This window comes from Pogona vitticeps, chromosome 2, assembly GCF_051106095.1.
Source record: "Pogona vitticeps strain Pit_001003342236 chromosome 2, PviZW2.1, whole genome shotgun sequence".
Classification (NCBI taxonomy): Eukaryota; Metazoa; Chordata; class Lepidosauria; order Squamata; family Agamidae; genus Pogona; species Pogona vitticeps.
The window spans coordinates 191942987-191970258 of NC_135784.1; the positions used below are offsets into that span (position 1 = coordinate 191942987).

General features: G+C 41.0%; 1 protein-coding gene across 2 annotated transcripts in view; it reads right to left on the minus strand.

Annotated features, from left to right (window-relative positions):
- Positions 1 to 9120: 9120 nt before the first annotated feature.
- MAN1A2 (mannosidase alpha class 1A member 2) overlaps positions 9121 to 27272 on the minus strand; it is a 62719-nt gene continuing 44567 nt past the window's right edge. The window contains exons 9-13 of one of the 2 annotated variants that reach the window (XM_072991754.2): positions 26167 to 26282; positions 23440 to 23659; positions 20617 to 20711; positions 16937 to 17052; positions 9121 to 15151 (exon numbers count right to left, since the gene is read on the minus strand). In XM_072991754.2, the coding sequence (XP_072847855.2) occupies positions 15019 to 15151; positions 16937 to 17052; positions 20617 to 20711; positions 23440 to 23659; positions 26167 to 26282 (680 nt within the window). In that variant the 3' untranslated portion in view covers positions 9121 to 15018. Of the gene's footprint in view, positions 15152 to 16936; positions 17053 to 20538; positions 20712 to 23439; positions 23660 to 26166; positions 26283 to 27272 lie in introns of both variants that reach the window. The other variant, XM_072991753.2, reaches the window with a different exon arrangement.

Genomic DNA, 27272 nt, shown 5'->3' on the forward strand with positions numbered 1-27272 from the left:
AATGCCAATATCCACTTTGAGCAAGTAGAAGAGACAGAACAGAAACAGAATTGTGTCATTAAATGTGGTGCCAAGAACCACAGTTTATTAAATTTTCTTCAGACTTCTTCAGCATTATAGATTTGGGCTTGCTTCCAACTATTCATAAATCAAGGATTATTTTCCATTACTTTCTGCCCAATTCTTAGTTGAGCACCTCCAGTAATAGCATTCATCACTCGGCAACTTGAGAAATTTTAATGAGCTTCAGTTGTAAAAAAATTGCGAGTTGTTAATATTAGACACGCTCTGACAATTTTTATTTTTAGGCACATGTTGAATGCATATTTTTGTAAGTTTTCAGTGTGGTTCTGCCTACCATGTATGTTGCTTCCATACACAAGGCAAACAGTACTGTACATGCTGATCTTTTCCATTGTTTTATACTGTGATTGCTGTATATTACTCTTTAGTCATACACAGTTTATAGATGCTGATCAGGGCCAACCAAAGGTATACTAGTGCCCAAGGCTGAGCATGAATCCTACCCCCCTCAAGGTTCATAACACTTACATTGGCACAGGTAGCAGAAAAGCCTACAAATATATCTGCTGCCTCCAAGTGCAAATAAAATAACAAATGACTACGAATTTGCTGCCCTTTTACGATGCCCCATATCTGTTGCCTAACCCAAGTGCTTCACACTCCACAATGGTAGGGCTGGCTCTGACGTATGTAAATAAGTAAACAAGAAAGTATTTCCCTCCTTTTAATTGAATGGGTTATTTTCACTGCCGTATGATGTATTATTTATTTAACAGGTAGTCAGTGAATATTTATTTCTGTACTGTATTTTACAAAACACATCCAGCTCTACTATAGAGAGTCAGGGAGCTGCCAGGCCTGAGACTGGGATATTCTGAAAGGGCAGAAAATTGTTATTTATGCAATTGTGATTTTATTTTAATCTGGAGGTGGCAGAGTTGCTTGTATACACATTTCCTTTTCTGTACACTGCCACAATTGCTATGGGTTGAGGAGGGCTTCTGCTGCAGTCTGTTTTTCAACAAAGGTAGAGGATTAACTGTAGACCACACTGCAAGACAAAATAAATAACAGATATGACCATATGTTGGCAATGGTCTAACTTAACATAATGCTGTTTCATATATTCAGATGGCCAGTTTTCTCTGAACCTAAGCTAAGTATCTATTGGCTGAATGCTTGATTCTAGGCAGTACGGGGTTTGTGGCAGAGCAGGGAAAATATCACTGACAGTAAAATATATTAGCTGCATTAGCTGGATTGTATGAAACACACAGCACTTGAGCCTGGTTTCTTTATACAGTCATCAGACATCTTCTCTGTATTACTGCTTTCTCACCATAGTCCTCTATATCCCTAAATGTAGCTCATTTTGACGATGTATTTTAATTACAGCTCTATAACTGAGGCCTTCCCTTCATGGGATTGCTGCCTTGTCGTGGCGAAGGGGCTTGAGTAACTCAAAGAAGCTATGGGCTATGCCATGCAGGGACACCCAAGATGGATCAGTCATAGTGGAGAGTTCTAACTGAACGTGATCCACCTGGAGCAGGAACTGGCAAGCCACTTCAGTATCTTTGACAAGAAAACTCCATGGACAGAAACAAAAGGCTAAAAGATATGACGCTGGAAGATGGGCCCCTCAGGTCGGAAGGCGTCCAACATGCTACTGTGGAAGAGCGGAGGAAAAGGATAAGTAGCTCCAGAGCTAATGAAGTGGTTGGGTCAAAGCCGAAAGGATGCTCAGCTGCGCACACGCCTTGAGGTGAAAGGAAAGTCCGACACTGCAAAAAAACAAAACAAAAAACTGCATAGGAACCTGGAATGTAAGATCTATGAACCTTGGCAAGCTGGATGAGGTCAAACAGGAGATGGCAAAATAAACATTGATGTCCTGGGGGGGGGGGTGTTGGTGAACTAAAATGGACAGGAATGGGTGAATTCAGTTCAGATGATTATCATATCTACTACTGTGGGAAAGAATCCCACAGAAGAAATGGAGTAGGCCGCATAGTCAACAAAAGAGTGGGCAAAGCTGTACTGGGATACCATCTCAAAAATGATAGAATGATTTCAATACGAATCCAAGGCAGACCTTTCAACATCTCAGTAATCCAAGTTTATGCACCAACCATGATGCTGAAGAGGCTGAAATTGGCCAATTCTATGAAGACTTACAACACCTTCTAGAACTGACAGCAAGGGAAGACATTCTTCTCATTATTTATTTATTTAATTTATACCCCGCCCCTCTAGATCATGTCTTCTCAGGGCGGCTTACAACGTAAAATAAGTCAATATAAAATATATATAATCATTAAAAATACAATTACTATATTAATTAAGACAATAATTTAAGAAAAGGATTATCAAGATGGGGTAGGATAAGGAAAGAAAAAATAAAAAGACTTAGCTGACTGGAGGGAAGGCCTGCCTAAATAGCCAAGTTTTTAATTGTCTTTTAAAAATACCCAGTGAGGGTGCCAGCTAAATTTCTGTTGCGAGGGCGTTCCACAGCCGAGGGGCCACCGCCGAGAAGCCCAGTTTCTAGTTTTTTCCTTCCGAGCCTCTCTCGGCGTCAGGCCCCTCAGCCGTCCCTGCTGGCTATGGCGGGTGATTCGGGTAGATCTGGGTGGGAGAAGACGATCTGCCAAATATTGAGGTCCCAAACCGTTTAGAGCTTTATAAGTAATCATTAGCACTTTGAAGTCAACACGGAAATGGACGGGCAACCAGTGCAAAGCAGCCAGAGTGGGGGAGATGTGTTAGTGTTTTCTCACCCCACTAAGGAGCCTGGCTGCCGCATTCTGGACCATCTGAAATTTCCGCATCAGCCTCAAAGGCAGCCCCACATAGAGTGCGTTACAATGGTCTAATCTCGAGATTATGAGCACATGTACTAGAGTAGTATTTATTTGATTTATATGCCGCCCATCTGGTCTGGTCGACCACTCTGAGAGGCTTCCAGAGTAATAATAAATGAAAGAAAAAAAGAAAGAATTAAATATTGACAGGAGGGAAGGCCTGAATATACAACCATGTTTTTAGTTGACTCTTAAAAGTGCCCAGGATAGGGGCCGCACAAATAACCAGAGGAAGGTTATTCCAGAGGCGAGGAGCCACCACCGAGAAGGCCCGGTTTCGTGTATTTAATTTAATTTTGTGTATATAATTTCATTATAGGGGACTGGAATGCTAACGTAGGCAGTCAAGAGATTAAAAGAACGGGTAAATTTGGCTTTGGAGTTCAAAACGAAGCAGGACAAAGGCTAATAGAGTTTTGTCAAGAGAACAAGCTGGTCATCACAAACACTCTTTTCCAACAACACAAGAGGCGACTCTATACATGGACATCACCAGATGGCCAATACCAAAATCAGATTGATTATGTTTTCTGCAGCCAATGGAGAAGCTCTATACAGTCAGCAAAAACAAGATCTGGAGCTGATTGTGGCTCTGATCATCAGCTTCTCATAGCAAAACTCAAGCTTAAACTGAAGAAAGTACGAAAAACCACTGGGTTAGTCAGGTATAATCTAAACCAAATCCCTTATGAATACACAGTGGAAGCAAAGAACAGATTTAGGAACTAAATTTGGTGGACATAGTGCCTGAATAACTTTGGATGGAGGCTCATAACATTGTACAGGAGGCAGCAACAGAAACCATCCCAAAGAAAAGGAAATGCAAGAAGGCAAAGTGGCTGTCCAACGAGGCCTTAGAAATAGCAGAGAGAAGGGAAACAAAATGCAAGGGAGATAGGGAAAGTTACAGAAAATTGAATGCAGAATTCCAAAGAATAGCAAGAAGAGACAAGAGAGCCTTCTTAAATGAACAGTGCAAATAAATAAACGAAAAGAATAGAAAGGGAAAACCAGAGATCTGTTCAAGAAAATTGGAGATATTAAAGGAAGCTTTTGTGCAATGATGCACATGATAAAGGACAAAAATGGGAGGGCTCTAACAGAAGCAGAAGACATCAAGAAGATGTGGAAAAAAATACACAGAGGAATTGTACCAGAAAGATTTGGATATCCCGGACAACCCAGATAGTGTGGCTGCTGACCTTGAGCCAGACATCCTGGAGAGTGAAATCAAGTAGGCCTTAGAAAGCATGGCTAACAACAAGGCCAGTGGAGGTAATAGCATTCCAGTTGAACTATTTAAAATCTTAAAAGATGAAAGGTGCTACACTCAATATGCCAGAAAGTTTGTAAAACTCAGCAGTGGCCAGAGGACTGGAAAAGATCAGTCTACATCGCAATCCCAAAGAAGGGCAGTGCCAAAGAATGCTCCAACTACCGTACAATTGCACTCATTTCACATGCTAGCAAGGTTATGCTCAAAATCCTACAAGGTAAGCTTCAGCAGTATGTGGACCGAGAACTGCCAGATGTACAGGCTGGATTTCGAAGGGGCAGAGGAACTAGATACCAAATTGCTCACATGCACTGGATTATGGAGAAAGCCAAAGAGTTCCAGAAAAACATCTACTTCTGCTTCATTGAAAAGAAGACTCTCTGGAAAAAGACCCTGATGCTAGAAAAGTATGAAGGCAAGAGGAGAAGGGGACGACAGAAGATGAGATGGCTGGACAGTGTCACTGAAGCTACCAACATGAATTTGACCAAACTCCAGGAGGCAGTGGAAGACAGGAGGGCCTGGCGTGTTCTGGTCCAAGAGTTGGTTAACAACTAAACAGCAACAACAAAACTGAGGCCTGGAAAGCCTAAAAAGATGCAGATCAGCTTCACGTGTCACCACCTCCTGACTGGTTCACATGAGGGCCTCACAAACATTTTGCAGACATAATTGTTGACCTGTGCCAAACCCATATGCAACTAAAACATTTAACTACTCCCAAAATTAAGTGGTGATAGAAACTCCACAAAATACCACCAAAAATCACAGGAAATACATTCCCTGCTCCATCACTGAGAGTTACAGTACCTAGAGGTACCATAATTTGCAGTGTTGATATTCTACGGTTGGTATAGCTTGTGAACCTGGGCTTCAGTTCTTGGTATTGTTATGCAAAACTTCAAGTAAAATGGTAATCATTTTTTCTATATTTTATGAAAAGGAACTGAAACCTCACATTGTTCTATTTCTCCATTGCTACTGCGTCCTTTTAAAAAAATTGTTTGCATTTGTATATTCATGTATGCCCGATGAGCAGGAGCGGGGAGCAGCGGCGCCTGGCGAAGGCGTGCTGGGGTCCTGTTTGTTTGCCTGGACACTTTGCTAATTTACATTGCTATCCATGTCTACTGAGAAGTTAGGCACCCTAAGTTTAATGAGGCTTACTATCGGTATGCATACAATTGTAAAGGACTGCAGCACAGCCTTAATCTGCTGGCGGAAGGAAAATAAATCCCATTTCAAGCTAACTAATACATCTTTCCCATCCTGCTCAAACACCACATTACATTTATTAGGATAAGTGGATTTATTTTTGTGGCTTCAATTGAGATAATGGCTCTTCCCACATTGATGTTAATTCACCGACACCACAAAGTTTATATTATCCTTATACTGCTTTCTCTATAGCCAGTGTTTACTTTAGATAGGTTTATGCTTGGACATTAATGAGCCTGAATCCTATTATTTATTCCAGTGTAAGTGCAATGGTGGAAAGAAACTACAATGGTGAATGGGAGCTAATTAATGAGGGCTTTTTCTTTTTATTGCATGCCAGCTCAGGAGCAGAAATACCAGCAGTAACTTGTTCCCTAGATGCAATTTGCCACTTTGATTTTCGCTGTAACACTGACAGCATAAACAGTCAGCATGATTCTAGCCATTATCCCAATTAAAAAAATATATATGCTTTCTCTGTCAGTTTTCATCCCACCCTACACAGATACTGGTGGGTCTACACCTAACCCATGGAGACTAATATTATGCCTCTAACGAAGTAAATTCCGGTTCACAGAAGTTTTTATGCCATCATAAATGTGTTCAACGGAAGGCACTGCCGTAACTGTCCAAATCCAGCCACAAGGAAAGAAAAATCATCCCCATCACTCATGCACACCCCCACCCACCAGCTAGCTCTCTTCCCTTGGGAGTTTGGAACAGAAACGCCGAAAGCAACCACAAGGCCCACAGTTCCTCCCTTTGGCACTTCATCTGTTCTCTGGGAAAACCCCCGAGGAGGCTGAAACCCGGGCACTGTCAAGGCCAACCCTCGGCCGGCCAAGCCGAAGTCAGCCCGCGCGGGAACCCCGCTGGGTCTTCCGAAGGCCCTGGAGAGTCTTCTTTCCCCTCAAAGACCACGTCGCACGGCCTTCGAGCCGCAAAGGAAAGGGGGAAAGCCAGTCTCAGACAGCGGGGAGAACGGGAGGCCTGGGGAGGGCCGGCAAGAGCTCTCGAGGCCGGGCCGCCCGCTTATAGCTCTCATTTCCAGGGGCGGCATTTTGGCGGTCCTCGACACCGCCTGGGCCCCTAAACGGGCTGGGGGACTCTCTCGGCTTCTTTCGCCGCTCCATGCCTCTCGCCCTCCCTCCCGAACCGCCACCCCCCTCCGAGCCGCGGTGTTTCCGTATTTCGCAAACGGAGCTCCGGGGACTTTCAATGGGCCTAAGAGTTGTTGTTGTGGCTGGCCGCCTGCCCTCCCTCCCGCCTAGGAGGCATACCCTCCGCTCCTACCTCAGCTCCGTCCCGCCACAGCAGGCCCGGAGGGGAGACAAAGGCCTGAGGAGGGGGGGGCGGCTGGGCCGGGGAGCCGGTTCCCGGGGCTTTCCTTGGACGGGGTTCCCGCCCGCCCCCCAACCCGTCGTGTTCCCCTCTCTGCCTGAGGGGAGGGAAACAGGCCCCTCCGAGGAACTGCTCCCTTGAGGCGGCTTCCTCAAGTCGCCAAGCGACGGCTCCCCTGACTCCCAACATTTCCCCCTCCCTCCCCATGAGTATCGGGTTAATTTTAAGCCCAGCGTGTGGCTGCAGAAGAAGTCGCTTCAGAGGGGTCTGCTTCGCGGCTACCCACAACCGAGCTGGCCTTTTTAAAGGACCCCGGCCCCTGGCCAGAGATGAACTCTGGCTACTGTAAGGGGAATCTTAGGTATCTTCATTGGAAGTCCCGACGTGTACTTTCGCCCGCTTAATCCCTCTTCCGGAACAGAAACTCCCCCCCCCCTCCGCTTCCCACCACGTTGAAAATAATCGGAATTAGTTTCGTATGCTAAAAATGCAAGCTGGAGTCGGAAAGCAAGCAGCATGCAAGCGTGGCCGCAGCCGTGAAAAAAAAGGAAGCAGGATTGCACAAAGTCATTCTAGACTCGGGCGGTTTATACGACGATTATTTCAGTTCTGAAACACAGGGCCAAAATGGAATAGCAGCAGAAGGACGGAAGCAGGGGAAAATCTTTCCAGCTTTGATATATATCTGACTTGTATGAACAAAAACCAAGGATCTTTTGCCAACCGCAGTTTTAAAAGCAAAGAGCACCTTCACTTGAACGTTTGTTACACTGGTTGCAGCACCAACATCAAAAATACAATGGAGTTTCCTTCTCATGTCCAGACTCGTAATACTAAAGACAATTATTTTGTTGTAGGAAAGGATCTAATCATTTATTGCAAACGTAGTTAATAAAATGAACACTTGCAAGTATTTGCATGTCTGGACAGCTAGCTTTATATTTTTAAAGAGGGGGGAAATGGTGCACCAGGCAGCATTAGTTCCAGTGGGACCTAAGATGTTGCTGTGTTGAGTGGAAGCCTGCATAGTGCCCCATCTATTCCCTGCTGCTCTCCTGGTGGCCCTTCAGGGCCTCACTGGATTGTGTGGGGCTCTGGACTTCATTCCCCTGGTCAAGGCCTAGCTGCACCACTGGCAACCACAGTAGCTGCACTATACAGTACATAACAAGAAGAGAAGTTGCAACTGACTTAAAACTAGCTAAAATAGCTTTGTTTGTTTCTACCTCCCCAAAACTCAACTTTTAAAAGGGGGGGGGAACCACACCTTCGTTGGTGCCTTCCTTACGACAATTTGTAGAGAGGAGAATAAATGGCTGTGGTGGACCACCAGTCCGTGAAGTTGTTCCTGCCATCCTAAGGCATCAATAAAGAATTTTTGCATACCTGGCCGTGTTGGTGATCTGCCTAAAACAAGGATCACAAGGTTCTTCAGATATTGTGAAAGAGCAAACTCTCATCAACTCTAGCTCACGTAGTCACTGAGATGTGAGCTGCATCCCAACAGCATTTTGAAGTAATGTACATGTTCTCTACCCTTATCTTGAAGCACCGTGTAAACAGCATTATAGGGTTTAACAAACCAGCATTACCTTTTCTTAATCTCTGTCGGTGTGTTTCCCAAACAGGCAAATTTATCTGCAGTATTGTGGTCAGAGGCCTCAGTTCTGCAGAGCTGCATCAATCTACAGTACTGTATCAGTTTTGCCAATTTGAACTGTGTGTTTAGAGAATGATGGACAAACTGTCCATCTTCTGAACACAGCTCTCTGGTGAAAATGAAGTTTAAGTCTCCTAAACAACTAGCAGGGTTTTTTTTTCAGATCAAAATTATTGCACAGCAGTCACCATCTACTTGCCTTGCTCCTCTCTCTCCATGCAAGTGTGCAGAGTGCAAGCTGAACCCTGAGGGAAAGCAAAGCAGAAGCTGGGACAAGAGCAGGGAAGTGGTGGGTCCAGTCAATAAGACAAGTATTTCAGGCATCTTCCCAAGCCTGGATGAAAGAGCTGAGGAACACTTCCCCTAGGAGAGCTCTAATCAGTCTACCCAGTACAAAAACAGTTTCATATAGCCAAAATATTAAGGATGAACTGTGTATTTGGATACTTGAGTTAAAGCAACAGTATGTAAATATTTAGAGTACAGTATAGACAGAATCACTCAATAGCACCAATGTAGGGCACTTAGGAGACAGAGTGGATTCAAAGGAACCTTGGATATTTCTTAGTAAAAAGAAAATTTTGTGGATAATGCTCTTAAGACATTTATATACTGTACTGGGAAGCCAGGGGAAAGCAAACACTGTACAGTTGCTTTATACAGTAGTTCACTTAGTGAAGTAAGTCCCTCCACTGCTTTTCTTCTCCTAGCTCTTATATAGAGATCACAGCAAACGCTTTCTTTTAAAGACATTCTTTATTTTTATATACAAGATTTTTTTAAACCTTTAAAAATTACATATGCAGAATGCCAGCTTAGAGACAGCCAGAAGCTTCCCAGTTCACATGGCTGACTCTTGCCCTTTTAATATTTCAGATGAGGTGGGGAGGGGAGAAGTTAGGAAAGGAAAGGAAAGTACAGGCAGGATGACAGATCAACATCCGTTATGAGTAACAGTGTTCAGATACATTAAGCCTGCAGTTCTGAGCCTACTAACCTGGAAGCAATCCCCACTGAACTTAATGTGATTTACTTCTGAGTAGACACATTTAGAATTGCACCATAAATCAAGCAGATCTGTACTTAGGCCACTGCTTATCAACAACTGCACCAGTACAGCTTGACGTTTCAGTTGCCAGTGAGCCAGACCCCCGATCATAATCTGCTAATAATATTTACCAACATCACACATGAGCCTTTTAACTGTTCTGTATTATCTCCCTATTTTTAATGGTGTTAAAATAGAAGAGTAGCCCAAATAATCAAAAGAGTATGTATATAAGGGGTGTTTAAATAAATAGCCTGAACACAGCACTGAAAAAGCATCCTTGTTGACTGGGCCCTTACTCTCTTAGATTTACAAGGTTTATATCCAATTTATTTATGGCTTGTAAAAATACAGAAAAGTTACTAAAAATGCATTAATTATTCCACACTGAAAGTGAATATACTGAAATAATGAGAGGGAATATTAAAATATTAGCAGCTAGATTACTACCTCATTAAACTAGATGATTAATGCCATTTTTTAAAGAGGTTGAGGCACCTTTTTAAGTAACATCTCTATTTTCAGCAACCCAGATTACAGGATTTTGCCCTTGATGGGAGTACTACAGTATTCCTCATTGTAATCCTGCAAAAAAGGAGGCCTACTGCAGTTTACTTTTGTATTAGACTGCATGGCCAGCCTTTCAGAAACTGGAAATTCAGTGCCGCATATTAATAAGTGTAATGGGGGGGGGAAATGTGTGACTGTTTTAATTACCTTCTGTTCTTGACTCTGGATAGTAAACAAACTGCATTTGTGGGACAGCTAAGCAGAGGCAGTACGGCTGTGGGACTTTGCTGCCAAGTAAACATGCACAGGATTGAACTGTAAGAGCTGGCTCACATTTGCATGTGTATCTCACAAACATTTCAAGTAATTATTTTCATTTGAAGCATTCAACAGCCAGGTGACGAACAGACCATACAGTATCTTATAGAGAAAATTCATGGTTTTAATTGCTAGTATGAATCAGTCACAGAACGAACTAAGTGTTATGGGTATTTTATGAAAAAGATGACCCAAGCAGACTTCCAGAGAACTGATTTGGGGCTGAGTGCTGGCTGGCACGTTGGAAAAAGAAGCATTCTGTCAGAACAGTGTGTTTGGTTAGCACATATGCATTCATTAATAACCAAGTGCCAAATTATGTTTTTTTAAAACTATAATACCTGTTGCATATAGAATGGCAACAGTACTTTTTACCTATACCAACTTTCCTCCAAAACAAGTACTCAACAGTTACCGACTCTTGCTGTAACTAGATTGCAACAACTAGTTCAACATATTATTGGGTAATATGTTATAATTAAGTACCTCTCATTATACAGTATATGTGACTCAAGTCAATCTATGGTGACTGATGCTAGCAAGAACACATGCTAGATCAGACCAGAGGTCTACCTGATCTAGCATTGTGTTCCCACCATTGGCCAACCAGATGCCTCTGGGGAAGTTCAAAAGTAGGAAGAGTACAATTACTGTATGCCCCTCCACTCATCAGTTTCACAAGGCCTTGGCTTATTTTATCTGAAGAAATTAAGAGTCAATTGAAACCAGATTTTAAGAGCTGAGATTAATAAACAACACAAACAATGAGCTACTATTTCTCTACTATAGAGATACTGCTCAAGAAGTAAAATCATTTGAATGCCACAAGGTGGATAAGCAAATACTGTAACTGCAATTTGTTGTATGTCTAAATAAAAGGACACTGCAACTAATTCATAAAAACCTCAGCCTCTTTATGCTGAACTGGATCAGGATCATTTCTATGGCAATGACTTCTCCTCATGACGGTACAGGTACTTACAAAGGGACTGAACACAGACTGTGGTTCTGCAACTCAAGTAGTAATGGGAAAGCAAATATCAGTGGACATAGGAAGTTTGGAAGTTCTGGCTCTATGTATTCTGTCACTGACTTCTTTCTGTAAAAACCGGACTGTGGGTTTTTAAAAATCTGTTCAAAAGACTATCAAACAATGTGAAGAAGTTGTAGTCTTTCTGATGCAAAAGAGCGAAACAAGGGCCATGTTCAAATTACCAGCAATTACACCAGGAATGGAAAAATCTAATTTTAAGCTCCTACTTTAAAAGAGAACAAAAGTACTTGCTTTAAATCATTAAATACAAATTAGATAATTAGTTTTAATGATGCTAGGGAAGCAAGGATAGTAATTTCATTCAGCTGCTGCTTTCCAGTAAATAACCATGCAAGCCACAATTAACTTGAATGACTGTTAACTGTAGTAGTAATTATTCTGCACTCCAAATTCTATTTTTAGGATTGTAAAAATTACAGCAGCAGATTCACCTATACCATAGAAGTTCTCTCTGTGTCTTCATCAGATTTGTTCTTCTTCAAGACTCCGCTTTGCAGAAAAATGCTTATTATCCTTTACTGTAAATAAAAGCACTGAAGAGTAGACCCATATATTATTGCGGTGGGCGGCGGCAAGCAAGCTGTTGAAAATACCACTGCTCTGCCTTCTTTTCCTTTCTTGCTAACATCATCAAACTTACCTGAATTATGTCAAGAAATGTGTTTCTTGACCTGTGCCCCTTTCAGGGTACTACTGATTATGATAGAGTGGGGAATTAAACATCATTTTCTCCCTCACCCCAGATTACCACTGCACATGAGCTAATTATTTTGTTGGTGTTATGTGCCATCAAGTCACATTGGATTTATGGGGTCTCTAACAAAATGTTCAAGGTACATGAGCTATTTAAGGTGTGGTTTTACTGGCTACATCCTATGCCCATTTTCGTGGCCAAATGGGGATTTGAACCCAGGTCTCCTGAATCCTAGTGCATCATTGTATCCACTATACCAAACTGATTCTCATTGCTATGCCATGCCATTTTTAAAAAATCCCTCCTTGGCACTGTAATTAATTAATTAATAGACATGATGTAGTCTTGCTAGCCCATCATAATTTCTTTTCACATATTTTACTTCAGGGGCAAACAGACCAGGCTTGTGGGATCTTCTAATCCATTCATTGTCCGGCACAATGTTGTGCTAAGGTTGCCTTTTGCTAATTAGTGAGGAACCAAAGCTGGCATCAGGTCTACAGCAAACAATAGATCTCAATTCGTCTTCTCTCCAAAGATATTAATAAATATACTCATGCACTCATGCTTACTGGTAAACCAGTAGGGAGAACCACCATAAGAAGTAAACTTAAATCTGTGGCAAACTGTGATCAGAAACTGAGCTTTGAAAGATTTCAAAGGAAACAGAAAAGGAAAAATGGAAGAGCTGCTACACAGCAAACAAGATATTACTATAATGTCGTGGTTTAAAGCACAAGGACCTAAGAGTATGTTCTCTATACACTGTTTCCATTCATATGAAGTGGCTGAGAAAATTCTAGCTAATTCCAAAACCAATTTCATACTGTTTCAATTGAGAATCATTTTAATCACATCTCCTATGTTACTTTTCAGCAAAATAAATACTTCAAACATCAGGCATTAGAGTGTTGCCACTGGTTTCAATGAAAACTCAAGTCTCAAATTGGGAACAACCAAATCAGTATCAGCAGCTAGTGGAGACACGTTTCCTACTTTCATTTCTATGGTAGAATAATGGTTCTAAAATTCTAAGTTTCAAATATTCCAAATTCTACACCTGGACTTTATCTCAAACTGCACATGAACTTCATTTGAATATATTACTTCCTTCTTTCTTGCGGAATTTAGAATTTTCAGTTTATTGAGGGATTGGGTAGGAAAATTAGGGTACAGAAATATCCAAAAACAGATTTGAAGGGACATTAAAAGAAAGGATAGAGGGTATGGGAGTTGTTTGGTAAATGTGCTGTGCAACTGAAGAAATCTTATTGCCTGATACCTGAAATTCAACTCAGATTCCACATCTATTATAAGTACTCCATTAAAACTTTCAAGACGCTTTTAGGTCTATCTTTGCAACCATGTGAGCTAAAAACATTCACAAGTTACTGTATTTCACATTAGAATGCAGCATGATCCTGGGCAAATAGATTCACAGAGGTCTAGCTATAGATAGATGTGTCAATACAAACTGGGTGCAGGATTCAGTACCATAGGAATACGGTCGATGAAAAATCAATTAATGTATCTTCCACTGCAATAGAATCTTATGTTTGTCAAATGGTTTGCTGAGTTGCAAATCTGTTATGTCCTTGAGGCATGATAAGGTCCCAGTGAGATAACTTGGTCAACGTAGGTTTACTTCTAAGCAGCATTTGGATTTCAGCACTCTTTCAAAAAGTATGCATACCAACAAAAAATAAAGGCTTGTTGCCAGTATTTGTGAGGAAATGAGATTTCAATATACATGAATATTATTCACACAAAGTTTTTTAATCCTGCTCAGAAAAAAAATGATGCCCAAATCTTCTCTTTAACTAGGAGGGGAGGGGTGGTGTGGTTTGACAGATCCATTTTTAGAAATGAAAGAAGCAGTTTCTCCGACTGTTGTCACTGAGATCTAATAATGACAAGAATGTATTGCAAAGTAAAATTCACTGTCAATTTGCTATTGATCTGTCCTCTGCTATCACGGAGGCCACTGAATGTCAATTTTCCAGTTGACTGGAGATCAAATGGTAGGATTTTTACTGTGTACATAAAGGCTGATGTATGTATCCTCAGACTTCAGCTTTTAGAAAATACCCAAAAAAAACAAGCACCGTTATACCCAGGTTACAGTCTTATTCAGATGATGCAAGACATGTAAAGAACATCTCTTACAGGATGGTTCTTCAATTTTTGAATACCATATGAAAAAAGTGAGATCTTAATGAAACTCCGTTTCACAGACAAATGTAAGTTATTGCAACTTAGTTGACAAAAATTTTGACCAAGTGGTAAACAACACTGGGCACTTCTGTCATGATCGTGTAAGAAACAATTCTCAAGTGAATGAAGCTTTCCAAATCTTAAAATGACAGACTGAGAGAAGGTGCTGATCCTCTCCATATCCCATTTACCAAGAAACAAGGACAAATAATTGATCACTGTCGTTGCCATCATCGTCATCATCAATAATAAAAAGAGGCAAGGGTCTCAAGAGGCACTGGGAATGGCTGCCAGTCTCAAGGGACTGAAGAAAAGTAGAAAATTCAAAACAGAAAAGCTTCAAATCTGGAAACTATTAGTGCACTTTTGTTGATGGTCATTGCTTTGCTTGTGCCATCCTCAAAAGAAAAAGAAAAGGACAAAATATCAGGAATCCACATGATCTGGGCAGGGTTCTGCTCACTACAACCATAGTAGCAGCTGCTGCAACTCATTCCTGTTGCTGGGCAGGAAACATGTTCCCTTGGCCTTTGAATCTTTGAACATCATGCTTCACCATTCAACTGCAAAAATACAAGGTCTCTTTCTGACACACACTGCACTAGATTGTTTTGGTCATGTATAAAAATGGAATTTTTAAATTTATTTACATGCTTAAGAGCGCAGTTTTCATCCTCTCTGTTGATTCAAAGGTCTTGATAAATTTAACTGATGCCAGTCTTCTCTCAAGCCTTAAGTGGTCCATGTAAACAAAACACAGCTAAATAAAGTATTTTGTCTTTGTCCTGGAACAGTTTCTATCGATATGCATGATTTCCTGAAAGTGTTGTGTTTGCTAGATGTAAAACAGGCAGGGGGTGAGCTTCTGTATTAAAAACCCAATGATCCAAAGGTAGGAGGTCATCATTCGAGAACAGCAAATACAAATACCTGTAAAGTCAAAGAGAAAAAAAACAAGTTTGAGTGAAAAACAGAAAGATGCTATCAGCTCCTCCACAAACAAATCTGGAGAGGGGTCTGTGCGCATGTGTTTAACACTTCCAGTTTTTTTTGGGGGGGTGGGATCCTGCTTTTGGGGTAAAACAAGGTATGAGAAGTGTACATATTAGGGCTACTAGAGAAAAAAATCCAACTCCAACAGGAGCAATTTATCTCAGGGCTTTGGTGGAAAAGAATTTTTAAGGTACATGGTTGTTCTAAAATAATGGCCAGAATCCTAATGGGTTTGGACAGCATAAACCTAAAATTGCATATTTTGAGTGCTGTCTGCCACACATTCAGAAAGTATTAGTATATGTGTTATAAATACAATTTTAAATATCAAGCAGAAGCCAAATGTGTTGTTATTATGTACTGTCAAAGCCTCATAGCTTCCAAGGGATGTGAGGCGTTCAAGGTTTGTATGTCTGAGCATGCAACTGCCAGCCATAGAAGTGCAAACATTGATTGTGAAACTTCCCTTCCCAAAACTGGACGGATCAGACATGTGCTATTTCACAACAGGATTTACTGAGATACATGTCTGTATCAGGCAATACCCACCACTCAGAAATATTTATACAGTAACTTACTGCTTTGAAAATAAGATCTTATGAAAAGTAACCAGAGGAAAGTTACGACTAAAACACTTAGAACCACTTCTTTGTTTAAATATGACATGGTCTAGAGCTGATAAAACAGATGTCCAATTGAGGCACTTCTCATGAGTTTTTTAAATTCAGTTGTTGCTAGCCTATTGTATGTGGTTTCAAATGCCCTGACATGGAACAGTTTATATGTGTTATAAATACAATTTTAAATATCAAGCAGAAGGCAAATGTGTTGTTATTATGTACTGTCAAAGCCTCATAGCTTCCAAGGGATGTGAGGTGTTCAAGGTTTACCACTGTCACCACCCATCAGTCCCCATGGCTGAGGAATGATCCAAGTTTCTTGAGTTATAATCTGAAACTCTACGGAGAGGTGGCACTTGAAGGCAAATTTATTGGAGACTCAAATTGTGTTATTCAAGCAACTTAAAATTTTGCACTATAGCAATGCTTTGATATTTTTAGCCATTTGAGAAAACACTGGATTCAGGCATAAATCCATTAATGGACCACCAGGAAACCAAATTAAGTTTGCACATGTTTCAGAAGGTGCACTACTGAATCCAAGCATTTAAAACAGGTTTCAAACATTTTAAGACACTTTTAAATGAGCAAAAACGGACATCGTTAAGTGAAATTCCCCCATAGAGAACATCGTTAAATGATGGGGAAATTTCCTCAAATAAATCCATCGCAAAGCGCATACATCGTTAAACGAAGCAATCACTAAGTGAGGCACCACTGTAGTTAGTAATAAGGCAACTGTCATACATTTTCAGAACCACAAAAGCACTGGCCCTGAAGAGTTCAACTTTTGACTCATCGTTAATTAACATCACCATTTTGTATATTTATATGTTAAATACATTGTAGTAGATTACCTTTGGGTGTGTTAGCCTTCTATCAGCTTGTTTGTTCACCTTCCCTATTAGCAGTTCATTTATTAATCTATTTTACTGGCATTCATTAAAATCAGAGAATGCAATACAAAATGTTTAAAAATGCACAGTATGAGCACAAGAACAAATTAATTAAGGAGGAATTCTGTAAACCCGGGGGGGGGTCACTTTATAGGTTTCACTGTTCTAAGCTTGTTCTCCAATATAATGAAGAAAAACCTGCTTACTTTAGCGTTTCAGCAAGAAAGAAACTTTGCTGTACATCATCATAGGTAGGAGCTGAAGCGTAGACATCCTTGACTCCTGAAAATCCACCACTCACTCGGCAGTATTTGTCAATGGCCTATACAAGGAAGAAAAACATAATTAAAGTTTTGCTTTCCAGTTTGCCTCAGCTGGATCTAATTTTGCTCAATCTTACCAGACAGCTGAATACCAGATAATCATAAATGGAGGGAGTTGGCAGAAAAAAGAAAAGCATCAGTATGTGTGAGAAAGGATTTAATAGTTGTACAGGGGATCCCAGCATAGGCCTTACAAATAGCACTGCATAGTGGCAAATCTTAAACTACAGCCTCAACAGGTAATTAACTTTTTTTCCTCTGTTGAAATATGAAGCAGATTTCTGCATTTCCTCTTTTAAAAGGAACTTTTCTTTGTCCTTTTAAAGCAGGGGTTCCCAAACTTTTTCACCCCGCAGACTGGCTGAGGAAGGCGGGGCACCCCCCGTGCTTGTGCATATGTGCGAATGATCGTGCGCATGAGGGAAGAGCTGCGTGCTGCTTGTGTGGGTGTGTGCGCTTGCTCATGTGTAAACGGCAGTGCGATGGTCACGGAGGTGCTCATGCACAAGTACAAATGGCGGCATGGCGCTCACATGGGCACTCTCTTGTGTGCATGCACAGTGGTGCGGTGCTCATGCGGGTGTGCTGGAACACACACGTGCGCAAATCAGATGTGCAGGGGATGCGGAAGGTCTGTCGCCGCGGCCTGGTCCAGCTCAGGCCACGGATCGGCACTGGGCTGCGGACCGGGGGTTGGGGACCTCTGTTTTAAAGGAATGGATTTTAAGATCAAAAGCAGTATTTTAAGAGTGAGATCACTATTTGTTATGGAATCACTTCTGATAATTATTTCTCTCATAATTCATCCAAATTATTTCATGTGATTATTTCTGCAAAATGCTTTTCACATGTTGTAGTGCAAAGAATGAGATGTTTGCCTGTTATCAGGAAGGAACCTGTTTTTCTACTTTATCCCATAAGCAAAGATGAACACAATTGTTCCATAAAGTAAAATAAAACAATTTTAATATAACTAACAGCCAAGGTGATGCAGAAGGTATTGTTCTATTCTGGTACTGGGAGACCTGGGTTCAAACCCCTTTGCCAAGGGATTATGAACCCAGGTGTTCCAGTCAGAGCAGAATGCTTTGCCAAGAGGTTTTGAAATCCTTGTTTGCAAGAAGTGTGAATGACCGTTTGGCTATTTGGACAATGAAGCAAGGTGTGATCTCAAGGAGAGGTAAAATCCAAAGTTCTGGTTTGTAATATTTGAAGGGACAGAGAAAGGGCATAGTGTTATGCCCAATGCTCATTTTGTATGGAACAGGCAGTATTTCTCATCCTGATCTCACATGCAGTGAAGAAAAACTGACTGATCCTCCGATATTATAGCAGGTTGTATTATCAACCTAAGGTAACAGTATGTGGAAGTTGAGTCATGGCAACTGGACTTCTTTCTTGCTAGGCTGAAATGTGTCCCTCTAAGAAAAGCTTTATATTCTCCCTGAAGATGTTGCAGAAGAGTTGTGGCTTCATCAGTGCCAACCCATTTCATCTGTCTTGTTGCTCTGCTCAACTCTTTTTTCATTGGCCCTACATTCCCTATCAAACCAAGACCATTGAACTTCTGACGTTCCTACTGGATGTGTGATGGTCAGATGAAGTTTGAGTGCAAGAATTATGTTCTGATAGACTTTGCAAATGTTCTGAGTCCCAAAGAGAGCATGTTGCCGTAACTCTTTGAGTTTATTAGAGCTCAATATCTGCCTTATGTTAGCGTCAGTTTTTATAGACCATTTAAGCCTTTTTTCGCTTGATATGCTTCCACAGTTCAGGAATTCTGTGAGAAGAGACCACAAAATGCACTTTTCATTATGACTGTGTTTTTTAAAAAAGGTATAGTGACACTTGGCAGCCAGTGAGAAGTTTTTCAGAATGGCTTCAGTGGGAACATATAAGTATTTAAGGTAAGTACTAGGAATAGCCAAGTGCAAAGGTTCTCTGTGGAATGAGCACAGCCTATTATGTTTTAAATTATCTCCTTGGAAGAAGAGGAGGAGATTAATGTGGTTGGGATTACTGCCTTGATAGCTTAAACCATATTAAAAAAAAATAGTAGGGAGAAACTTTGAATGCCACTTGCCACTACTATATCTCTATGTGAAAAGGGACACTTAAAAGGGCAGATGCTATCCAGTGTATGCAACCCCACCACATGATCAGGAATCATGATTTCCCAGGACTCCCAGTTACAGAGAGATCCCACTTAGGGCAGAAACTTTCTTCTTCATATGGTCTCTCTTCCAGGGAGAAAGTGAAGGACAAGGAAATGCTCACCCTTTCAAATTAACTCAGTTTGAAAGCCTGAGTCAGGCTTAAGTAGTGCCTATTCAGCAGACACTAAGAAGGTGCTTCCCTTCATGGACTGCTGCCTTGTCGTGGCAAAGGGGCTTGAGTAATTCAGAGAAGCTATGGGCTATGCCGTGCAGGGACATAGTGGAGAGTTCTGACTAAATGCGATCTGCCTGGAGCAAGAACTGGCAAGCCACTCCAGTATCCCTGCCAAGAAAACCCCATGAACAGAAACAAAAGGCTAAAAGATATGATGCTGGAAGATGAGCCCCTCAGGTTGGAAGGCATCCAACATGCTACTGAGGAAGAGCAGAGAACAAGTACAAGTAGCTCCAGGGCTAATGAAGTGGATGGGCCAAAGCCAAAAGGACGCTCAGCTGCAGACGCGCCTCAAAGTGAAAGGAAAGTTCGATGCTGCAAAGAAAAATACAGCATAGGAACCTGGAATGTAAGATCTATAAGCCTTGGTAAGCTGGATGTGGTAAGCTGGTTATGCTCAAAATCCTACAAGGTAGGCTTCAGCAGTATGTGGACCGAGAACTCCCAGAAGTACAAGCTGGATTCCGAAGGGGCAGAGGAACTAGAGACCAAATTGCAAACATGCGCTGGATTATGAAGAAAGCCAGAGAGTTCCAGAAAAACATCTACTTCTGCTTCATTGACTATGCAAAAGCCTTTGACAGTGTGGACCACAGCAAACTATGGCAAGTCCTTAGAGAAATGGGAATGCCTGACCACCTTACCTATCTCCTGAGAAATCTATATGTGGGACAGGAAACAACAGTTAGAATTGGATATGGGACAACTGATTGGTTCAAAATTGGGAAAGGAGTATGAGAAGGCTGTATATTGTCCTCCTGCTTATTTAACTTTCAGACCATTTTAAACTCATCTACAGCTTACTACAATAATCCAAACAGGTTTAATTTGTACTTGCAGAAATAAATGAATGCAAGAAACTGGCTGGGGAGAAACAGTTCTCAGAAATATAGGAATAAATGCTAGATAAACTTGTTTTATAAACCAAATTCTCCTTTTCCAGGAGCAATCAGAATACATGGGTTTGGATTTATTCTCCCCGCTTCACTGGAACTTACTACAATATCCAATATCCATTATACTTCAACAAGTGAAAAGTAAGGTTTGCTAATAAATATTTTGACTTCCATATAGAAGAACAGTCAATAAATTACCTGTGCTGCCTCCCAGCCCCACTGTCTGTATTTGGGATCATGGGTGAATCGCCACATATACCAATAGGTCTCAATCACCTCTGGTCTTAAAATGTAGTATTTTTCATTCTGTCGCACTGCTACTGCCTCAACACCGCCATCAAATTTGAAAGCTTCTGGACCCAATTTTAATGCTGTAGAGGAAAGAGGGAAGCATATCAATCCACCAAAAACTTCACAGAATTTCTATATCAGATTAGTATATTATGTGTTTAGTTGTCACATATATTTTTGTCTTGTTCTTTCTTTTAAACATGGCCACTTTCTCTTTTAGCCACTGAATTATGAACAGTTGTAAAGTAACACTGAGAAGATATTTAATGAGTGATGATGCTATGCAAAGAACATAAAAAATAGAGACTAGACCCACTGTCCAGAAAGTTTTATATCTGAATCCTTATTCTCAGTTTCCAGACATAATACAGAAGGAGTTTCAACACCATACAAGAACACAGAAGAAAGGATTTCGCATTTTACCCTGGCCATTTCTACAGATGGATTAGCAACAGCCTCATCCATGTATAGAATGAGTCAACCTGTTTATCTAGAAAACAAATCACATACACATCATGAACAGCCCACCTTCAACACTCAATTTCTCAGTGGGGTCTGGGGCTACATCAAAGGAACTGGACTGTACTCTTCCCTCCCTGCTACTTAATAAAGTCCTCCTTCCCAACAGTGGCACTTCACCCACTCAAAAAGGGGCAAAATCTTAGCTTAGGAACTACACTTTGTTTGGAGGCAAGAGATCCCTCTGTTCCCTTCTTCTTCCATATGTAACTCCAAAATCAAGGGAGGTGCTCTCAGCATTTTCATGCGGTACCATCTACTTCTACTTGCAATTGCCGGAGCTGAAGGCCAATTCTCACTGTTCCCAGCCACTTGATGTTCTGCTGGAAATGAAGGGAGTCACAGTCCCCAAAGGAGACTAACATTAATACTGGGGATTCCTCTTTTCGTATTTGGAAGAACTGTGGGGCAAAGGGGGAAGACCAGATATATATTTTTATATAACATTTCTATCCCTAACTCAAAATGTTTCTCCCGCATGGCTATCACTGCAATGCATAAAACTGTAGGTTGATCTCTTCTTCTTACCCTTTCTGCACATATTAACATTTCTACTTTGCTAGACGCATCATAGGACCATTCTACCAGGTGTGGCCAAAAGTGTGGCACTGCTTTGCAGCATTTAAGATTGGCAGAGCCACTTTTATAGTTCATTACAGAAACTTCTACAGAAGAAAGTAGGTCCATTACTCTCATTTTCTCCATATCAAAGACGAAGGGAAGGAGGCTCAGAAACTTGACTATTTGCCTTCAATTATCTAGTAGGAGCAGAAAGCCCTGCCAAATTTCAGAACATTTCAAGGTAAATAAAAATTATTAAAAACAAAAATTTTTTTGACACAGAGCTTCCATTTAAAACACCCTAGTCTCAGACAAGTTAATGCATTTGATAAAAAAATACACTGCAATTTATATTCAATCTGGTAAAATAAAATTCATGGTCCTTAGTCACGCTGATTTTAAACTATTTTCCTAGAAAGGAGGAGCAAACTGAGTAATGAGTTTTGTTTTGTTTATTTATTCATTTAATTATTTAATTATTCATTTATTTCAGCTTTTACCCCGCTCATCTAGATTCTAAACAAATCTACTCTGGGCGGCTTACAGTCCGAGCAATATAAAACCAAGAATTAAGACAAACAATATCAAAACAAAAGAGAGAGATGAGCAAAGTCAAGATGGTAAAACACAAGAAACTAAGTGATGGAAGGGGCGAAGGCCTGCTTCTGATGAAGTGCTTATGACACAAAAGTTCTTGTGATGGTATATTTGCTAGTGTGCAGCCAAAGAACATGAATTTATTTCCTCTGTCAAAGAAAAATACACCTCTGTCTTTTAACTACTAGAAATTTCTGTTAAAAAGTATTGTGCAATTGCAGTACAATTTATTTATTTATTTATTTATTTATTTATTTTATTTATATCCCGCCTATCTAGTCAATAGACCACTCTAGGCGGCTATACACATCAATGCTATACACATCAATGCTATACACATCAATCTACCATGTTTCCCCAAAAATAACACAGGGTCTTATATTAATTTTTGCTCCAAAAACGCATTAGGGCTTATTTTCAGGGGATGTTTTATTTTTTTCATGTACAACAATCTATGTTTATCCAAATACAGTCATGTCATCTTCTTCTGGTTGCTGCACAATGGTGGAGGGTGGGGTTTCACTTAACTGGGGCTTATTTTTGGGGTAGGGCTTATATTACGAGCATCCTGAAAAATTATACTAGGGCTTATTTTCAGGTTAGGTCTTATTTTCGGGGAAACAAGGCAGAAGTACATCCCACTGTGTTTTATAATGCTCATTCTTGCTTGCTCAGAGAGGTTCAGGACACCTGTTATTGTTCTACTGAACAGCCAGATCCAATGGCGTACTTTCAATGGCTCCCATGGCTTCTACTAGAATTAGCAACTCTGTTTTGTTCCTGTGGCGTATATTGCATCCCAACGAGAGCAATTTACTGCTCTCACAATGCACCCTGGGCTGCACAAATCCCTTCACTTCGGGTGTACTGCTGGTTGTGATGCAAGGGGTCTGAGCCTTGTTAAAAATAAAAGAGCTGCTCCTGAAGACTTCCTGGGTGGTGGTCACCAAAAATTAGGGATACAGACTGCAGGCTCCCAAAATCAGCTGTCAGAAGCACAGGTGGCCTGCAAGATTGCTTCTCTTTGTTTACACCCTTCCCTTTCTTTTCTTGGACATGAAACTGCCCCCTGGTGCCCTGACATCCAACGTCTATTTTTCGGGGAAAACAAAAGCAGGTAAGGATGCTTACTTGTCCTGTCATACGATTCATGACAGGTATGTGCAATCTCTGCACCCAGCTGAAGGTAGTGCCCAGCCTTATCATCTCGGGAACCATCTGCTCCAAGTGCAAACATTCCTCCAGCAAAGCATGTTAAATGCCCCATTTTTCTCTCAAGGTGCCCATTTTTCCACTCTCCAATAAATGTTAGACCTCCGTTGGACTTCCTGATAAGATGCTTCTCTATGGCCTGTAGGAAGAAATCATGCCTGTCATGTAATAAAACTAAAGCACCTAGCTGCCATCATCTTTCTATTCACATAAACAGAGGTAGCAAAAGCACAGCTACAAATCAAGGAGTCACATTTTAATCACATGGGGGGACTGAGTGTAAAGGGGTTGGTTGGAATTAATCTGGACATAGCGTTCGTCTATAGCAATGGTTCCCTACTTTGGGTAACTGTGGTGCTCCTGAACTGCAATTCCCAGAATCCTTCACCAATGGATATGTTGCCTGGGGTTTCTGGGAGTTGCAGTCGAAGAACACCTGGGTTACCCAAGGTTGGGAACCACTGCCCTAAAGTGGTGAAATGAACATGTATTAGCCCAGAGTATTTTGTACCCTTTCTCCCTAGTAGTCTGTTCCTGCTGAAGCAGATTTGATTCCATGCTCCTCTAAACCTTAAACTCCCTAAGTACACAGTCTTTTGATTCAAAGCCTCTTTGGGCCAATTGTACACACTCCTGTGCAGTTAAGATTAATTTGGGGCACATTTAAGCCTGCAGGTCAAAGAACTGGTTCCTGTTATATTGTAGCAGCTCGTTCAACGGCCAAGGAGTGCTCCAACACTGTAGTCTATATTGTTTATATACCCACCTCCTTAGTGCACAGCATCAAAGGTTATGTCTACCACAGTTCTTTCCCAGGTTGGTACATCTATATGTTGAGAACTTTCATCCCTAGTTTAAAGTTGTTACTATAATGTCCAGTTATTTTACTGTGATGAAACATTAATAAATAAATGAATATGCCATAAATAATACCACTGGGTCAGGGGAAGTTGACCTTTTTTAATTTTACTGTGATTGCAGACATTTATTGTGAAAGGACCACAGCTCAAGAAGCATTGGATGGCATAAGACCAGTTCTATCCCTTGCTCTCACAATACACTCGACTCCTCTTTATAAAACTCTAACTTGATAGTATTCATTTCGATGTGGATGTCAGAGGAGCTAGAAACAGATCAGTATTTTATTCACAGCTTAAAGGTGAATGGCAAAATCTGGCAATGCTTCTTAAAAAAGAGAAGAGTGATCTCTCTTCTTGCCAAAGTCCAAATGTTAATACTTGAAAACGATGTTTCTCTGGAGCTCTTTCGATCAGTCCCTATCTTTAACACTCCAACACTTACAAAACCGAAGAAAAAAACCACAGCACTTTAAATCCAACAACTGGCCTGCTGGTACAAGTTATTGCTGCGCACATGCTGAAAAACAGCCCTGAGAGTTTGTTTTGTGTTTCGGTGAGAAGTGGTTGACTGAGGAAAAAGGGAGTCAGCCTCTGGGATTTTCCCTCATGTGGTGTCACTTTGTGGTAGTGAGCACAAGAAGGTACCCTGGGTAGACTGTCTTGACCAGTGCCAATGCTATTGTCAACAGTCAGGCCCGCCCTTTGCTAAAGCTTGGCATCCTCTTTCCTGCTGGCAACGCAGACATGATATTGTGCAGCAATATCAGGCAATTTCCTGGTTTTCTGAATCATGGGTACAGAAGCACAATGTTGCACATTCATAAACTAGAGCTTTTTTGAGTTAAATTATACCTCCTGAACAACTAAAATGACTAACAAACTACAATGGTGCCTCACAAGACGAGCGCTTCGTTTTACGACGAAATCACATAACGACGAAGTTTTTGCGATCACAAAACGATGTTTTCTATGGGGTTTTTCGCTTTGCGATGATCGGTCCCCTGCTTCGATAACCGATTATCGCAAAACGATGATTTTAGAAGAGCTGATCGGCGGTTTCAAAACGGCCACCGGGTAAAAAAAAAATGGCCGCCCGCTGTTTTCTGGGATGGATTCCTCGCTGCACAGGCAGCGAAAATGTTTGCGCTATGGAGGATCTTCGCTGGATGGTGAGTTTCCAGCCCATAGGAACACATTAATCGGGTTTTAATGCGTTTCTATGGGCTTTAAAAAATCGCTTTACGATGTTTTCGTTCTACAGCGATTTTGCTGGAACGAATTAACATCATAATGCGAGGCACCACTGTATCTGTCAGTCAGAACACTGGTACAATCCACAGTCAAAATTTACAATCCAGTTCTTAATACACTTGCAGCACAAACACAGTTGACTATTTTGCAGTAAAATACTGTGTGGAGTTTAATGCAGATTCTGAGAACTCTGATCCACCAAACCAAATGCAAACTATCAGGTAACTGATGTGGCCTAGAAAAGCCTGAGGTGTCTCCTTTTTTTCTACCTGCGTAAGACTGCAAGCACAGCTGCAGTAGAGGGGATGGGCAATTGTTATCCAGCCCCTACTAGCCCACAATGCCTGGCTAGTGGTTTGTGTTCAATCTGGGGATCCTCACATTTCCACAGCAGTATCAAAGGCATCAATCAAGACCAAAACAATGTATTTGGCTACCCTGAAAAAGAGGTCAGCAGCAGAGGGTTTATTCAGGGAGAAAAATTCAATATTTGAATTGTTTAAGCGGGAGGAGGGAATCAATGCACTATAATCACCTCAATAGCATCATCATACATTTTCCTCGCCTCCACGTCCATTTTATCGGACATCAACCAGGCTTTCAGCAAGTACTCGTAGAAACTGTCTCCCAAACCACCCATGGACGTGTGATCTGCAACAAATAGGGGAAGACGGAGAAAGAGAAAAAATAGTTTGTAAAAACAAGTACAAAAAAATATAGTGCTATAATCCATGCCAGCCACATATTTAATAGGGTTGGGCTTCTCCTTCAAGTTCTCATTTTCTTCTAACTTGTTTCCAAGAAGTAGTTTAAGTATTTGATTTATTGACCTTAAAGCCCACCAGTTTAAATCCATCTCTGTAAATTTCAGTGGTGAACTGCCGATAGTTAAGAAGTCAGGCTAGGGGTTTGGCATGACTTGGTGGGTATCAACAGACATCTACACTCACTTTTTAAGCAATGGCAATTCGACAGTGAAATGTATTTAATAATCATGTGTCATCAAGTCAATTCTGACTTGCAGCAACCCTTTTCAGAGTTTTCTAGGTAAAGAGGACTCAGAAACAAGGTTTTCTCTAAGCTGGGAGAATGCACGCGCGCGCCTCTGCTTCTCTCTGCGCAGCAATCACATTAGATTCCAGTCGCAACGCAACCCTGCATGGGGGCGGAGTTGCGTGTGCAGGGACAGAGTTGCGTGAGAGAGGTGCGGAGTCCCACTCAGCGGAGCTGAAAGTTAGAGGGTACGTTGCTCAGAAATGGTTTAATATTCCCTTCTTGCAGGAGCACCTTGGGACTGTGCAACTTGCCCGAGGCCACAGAGGCTGGATCTACCGGCGGAAGGCACAGTGCGGAAATTATTAGGAAGTCCAAGCCCTCCTGCTTTTTGAGATTTGTATCACCTCTCCTTGTTAATTCTTAATTTTCATCTCAATTACAAAATGTATTAATCATATGTTGCCAGTCTTTTAACTTGTTTATCAGTAACACCATAAATTTAAAAAAATAGGTAAAACTTTCATTTTAAATACTGCTATTGTACAAAACTATGAAAATCCAATTATCCTAAAATCATCTACCTTATTTTTTTATTTCTTGCTTTTATTGTTTAAAATTCTTCTCTTTCAATCTTTCTCAATTCAG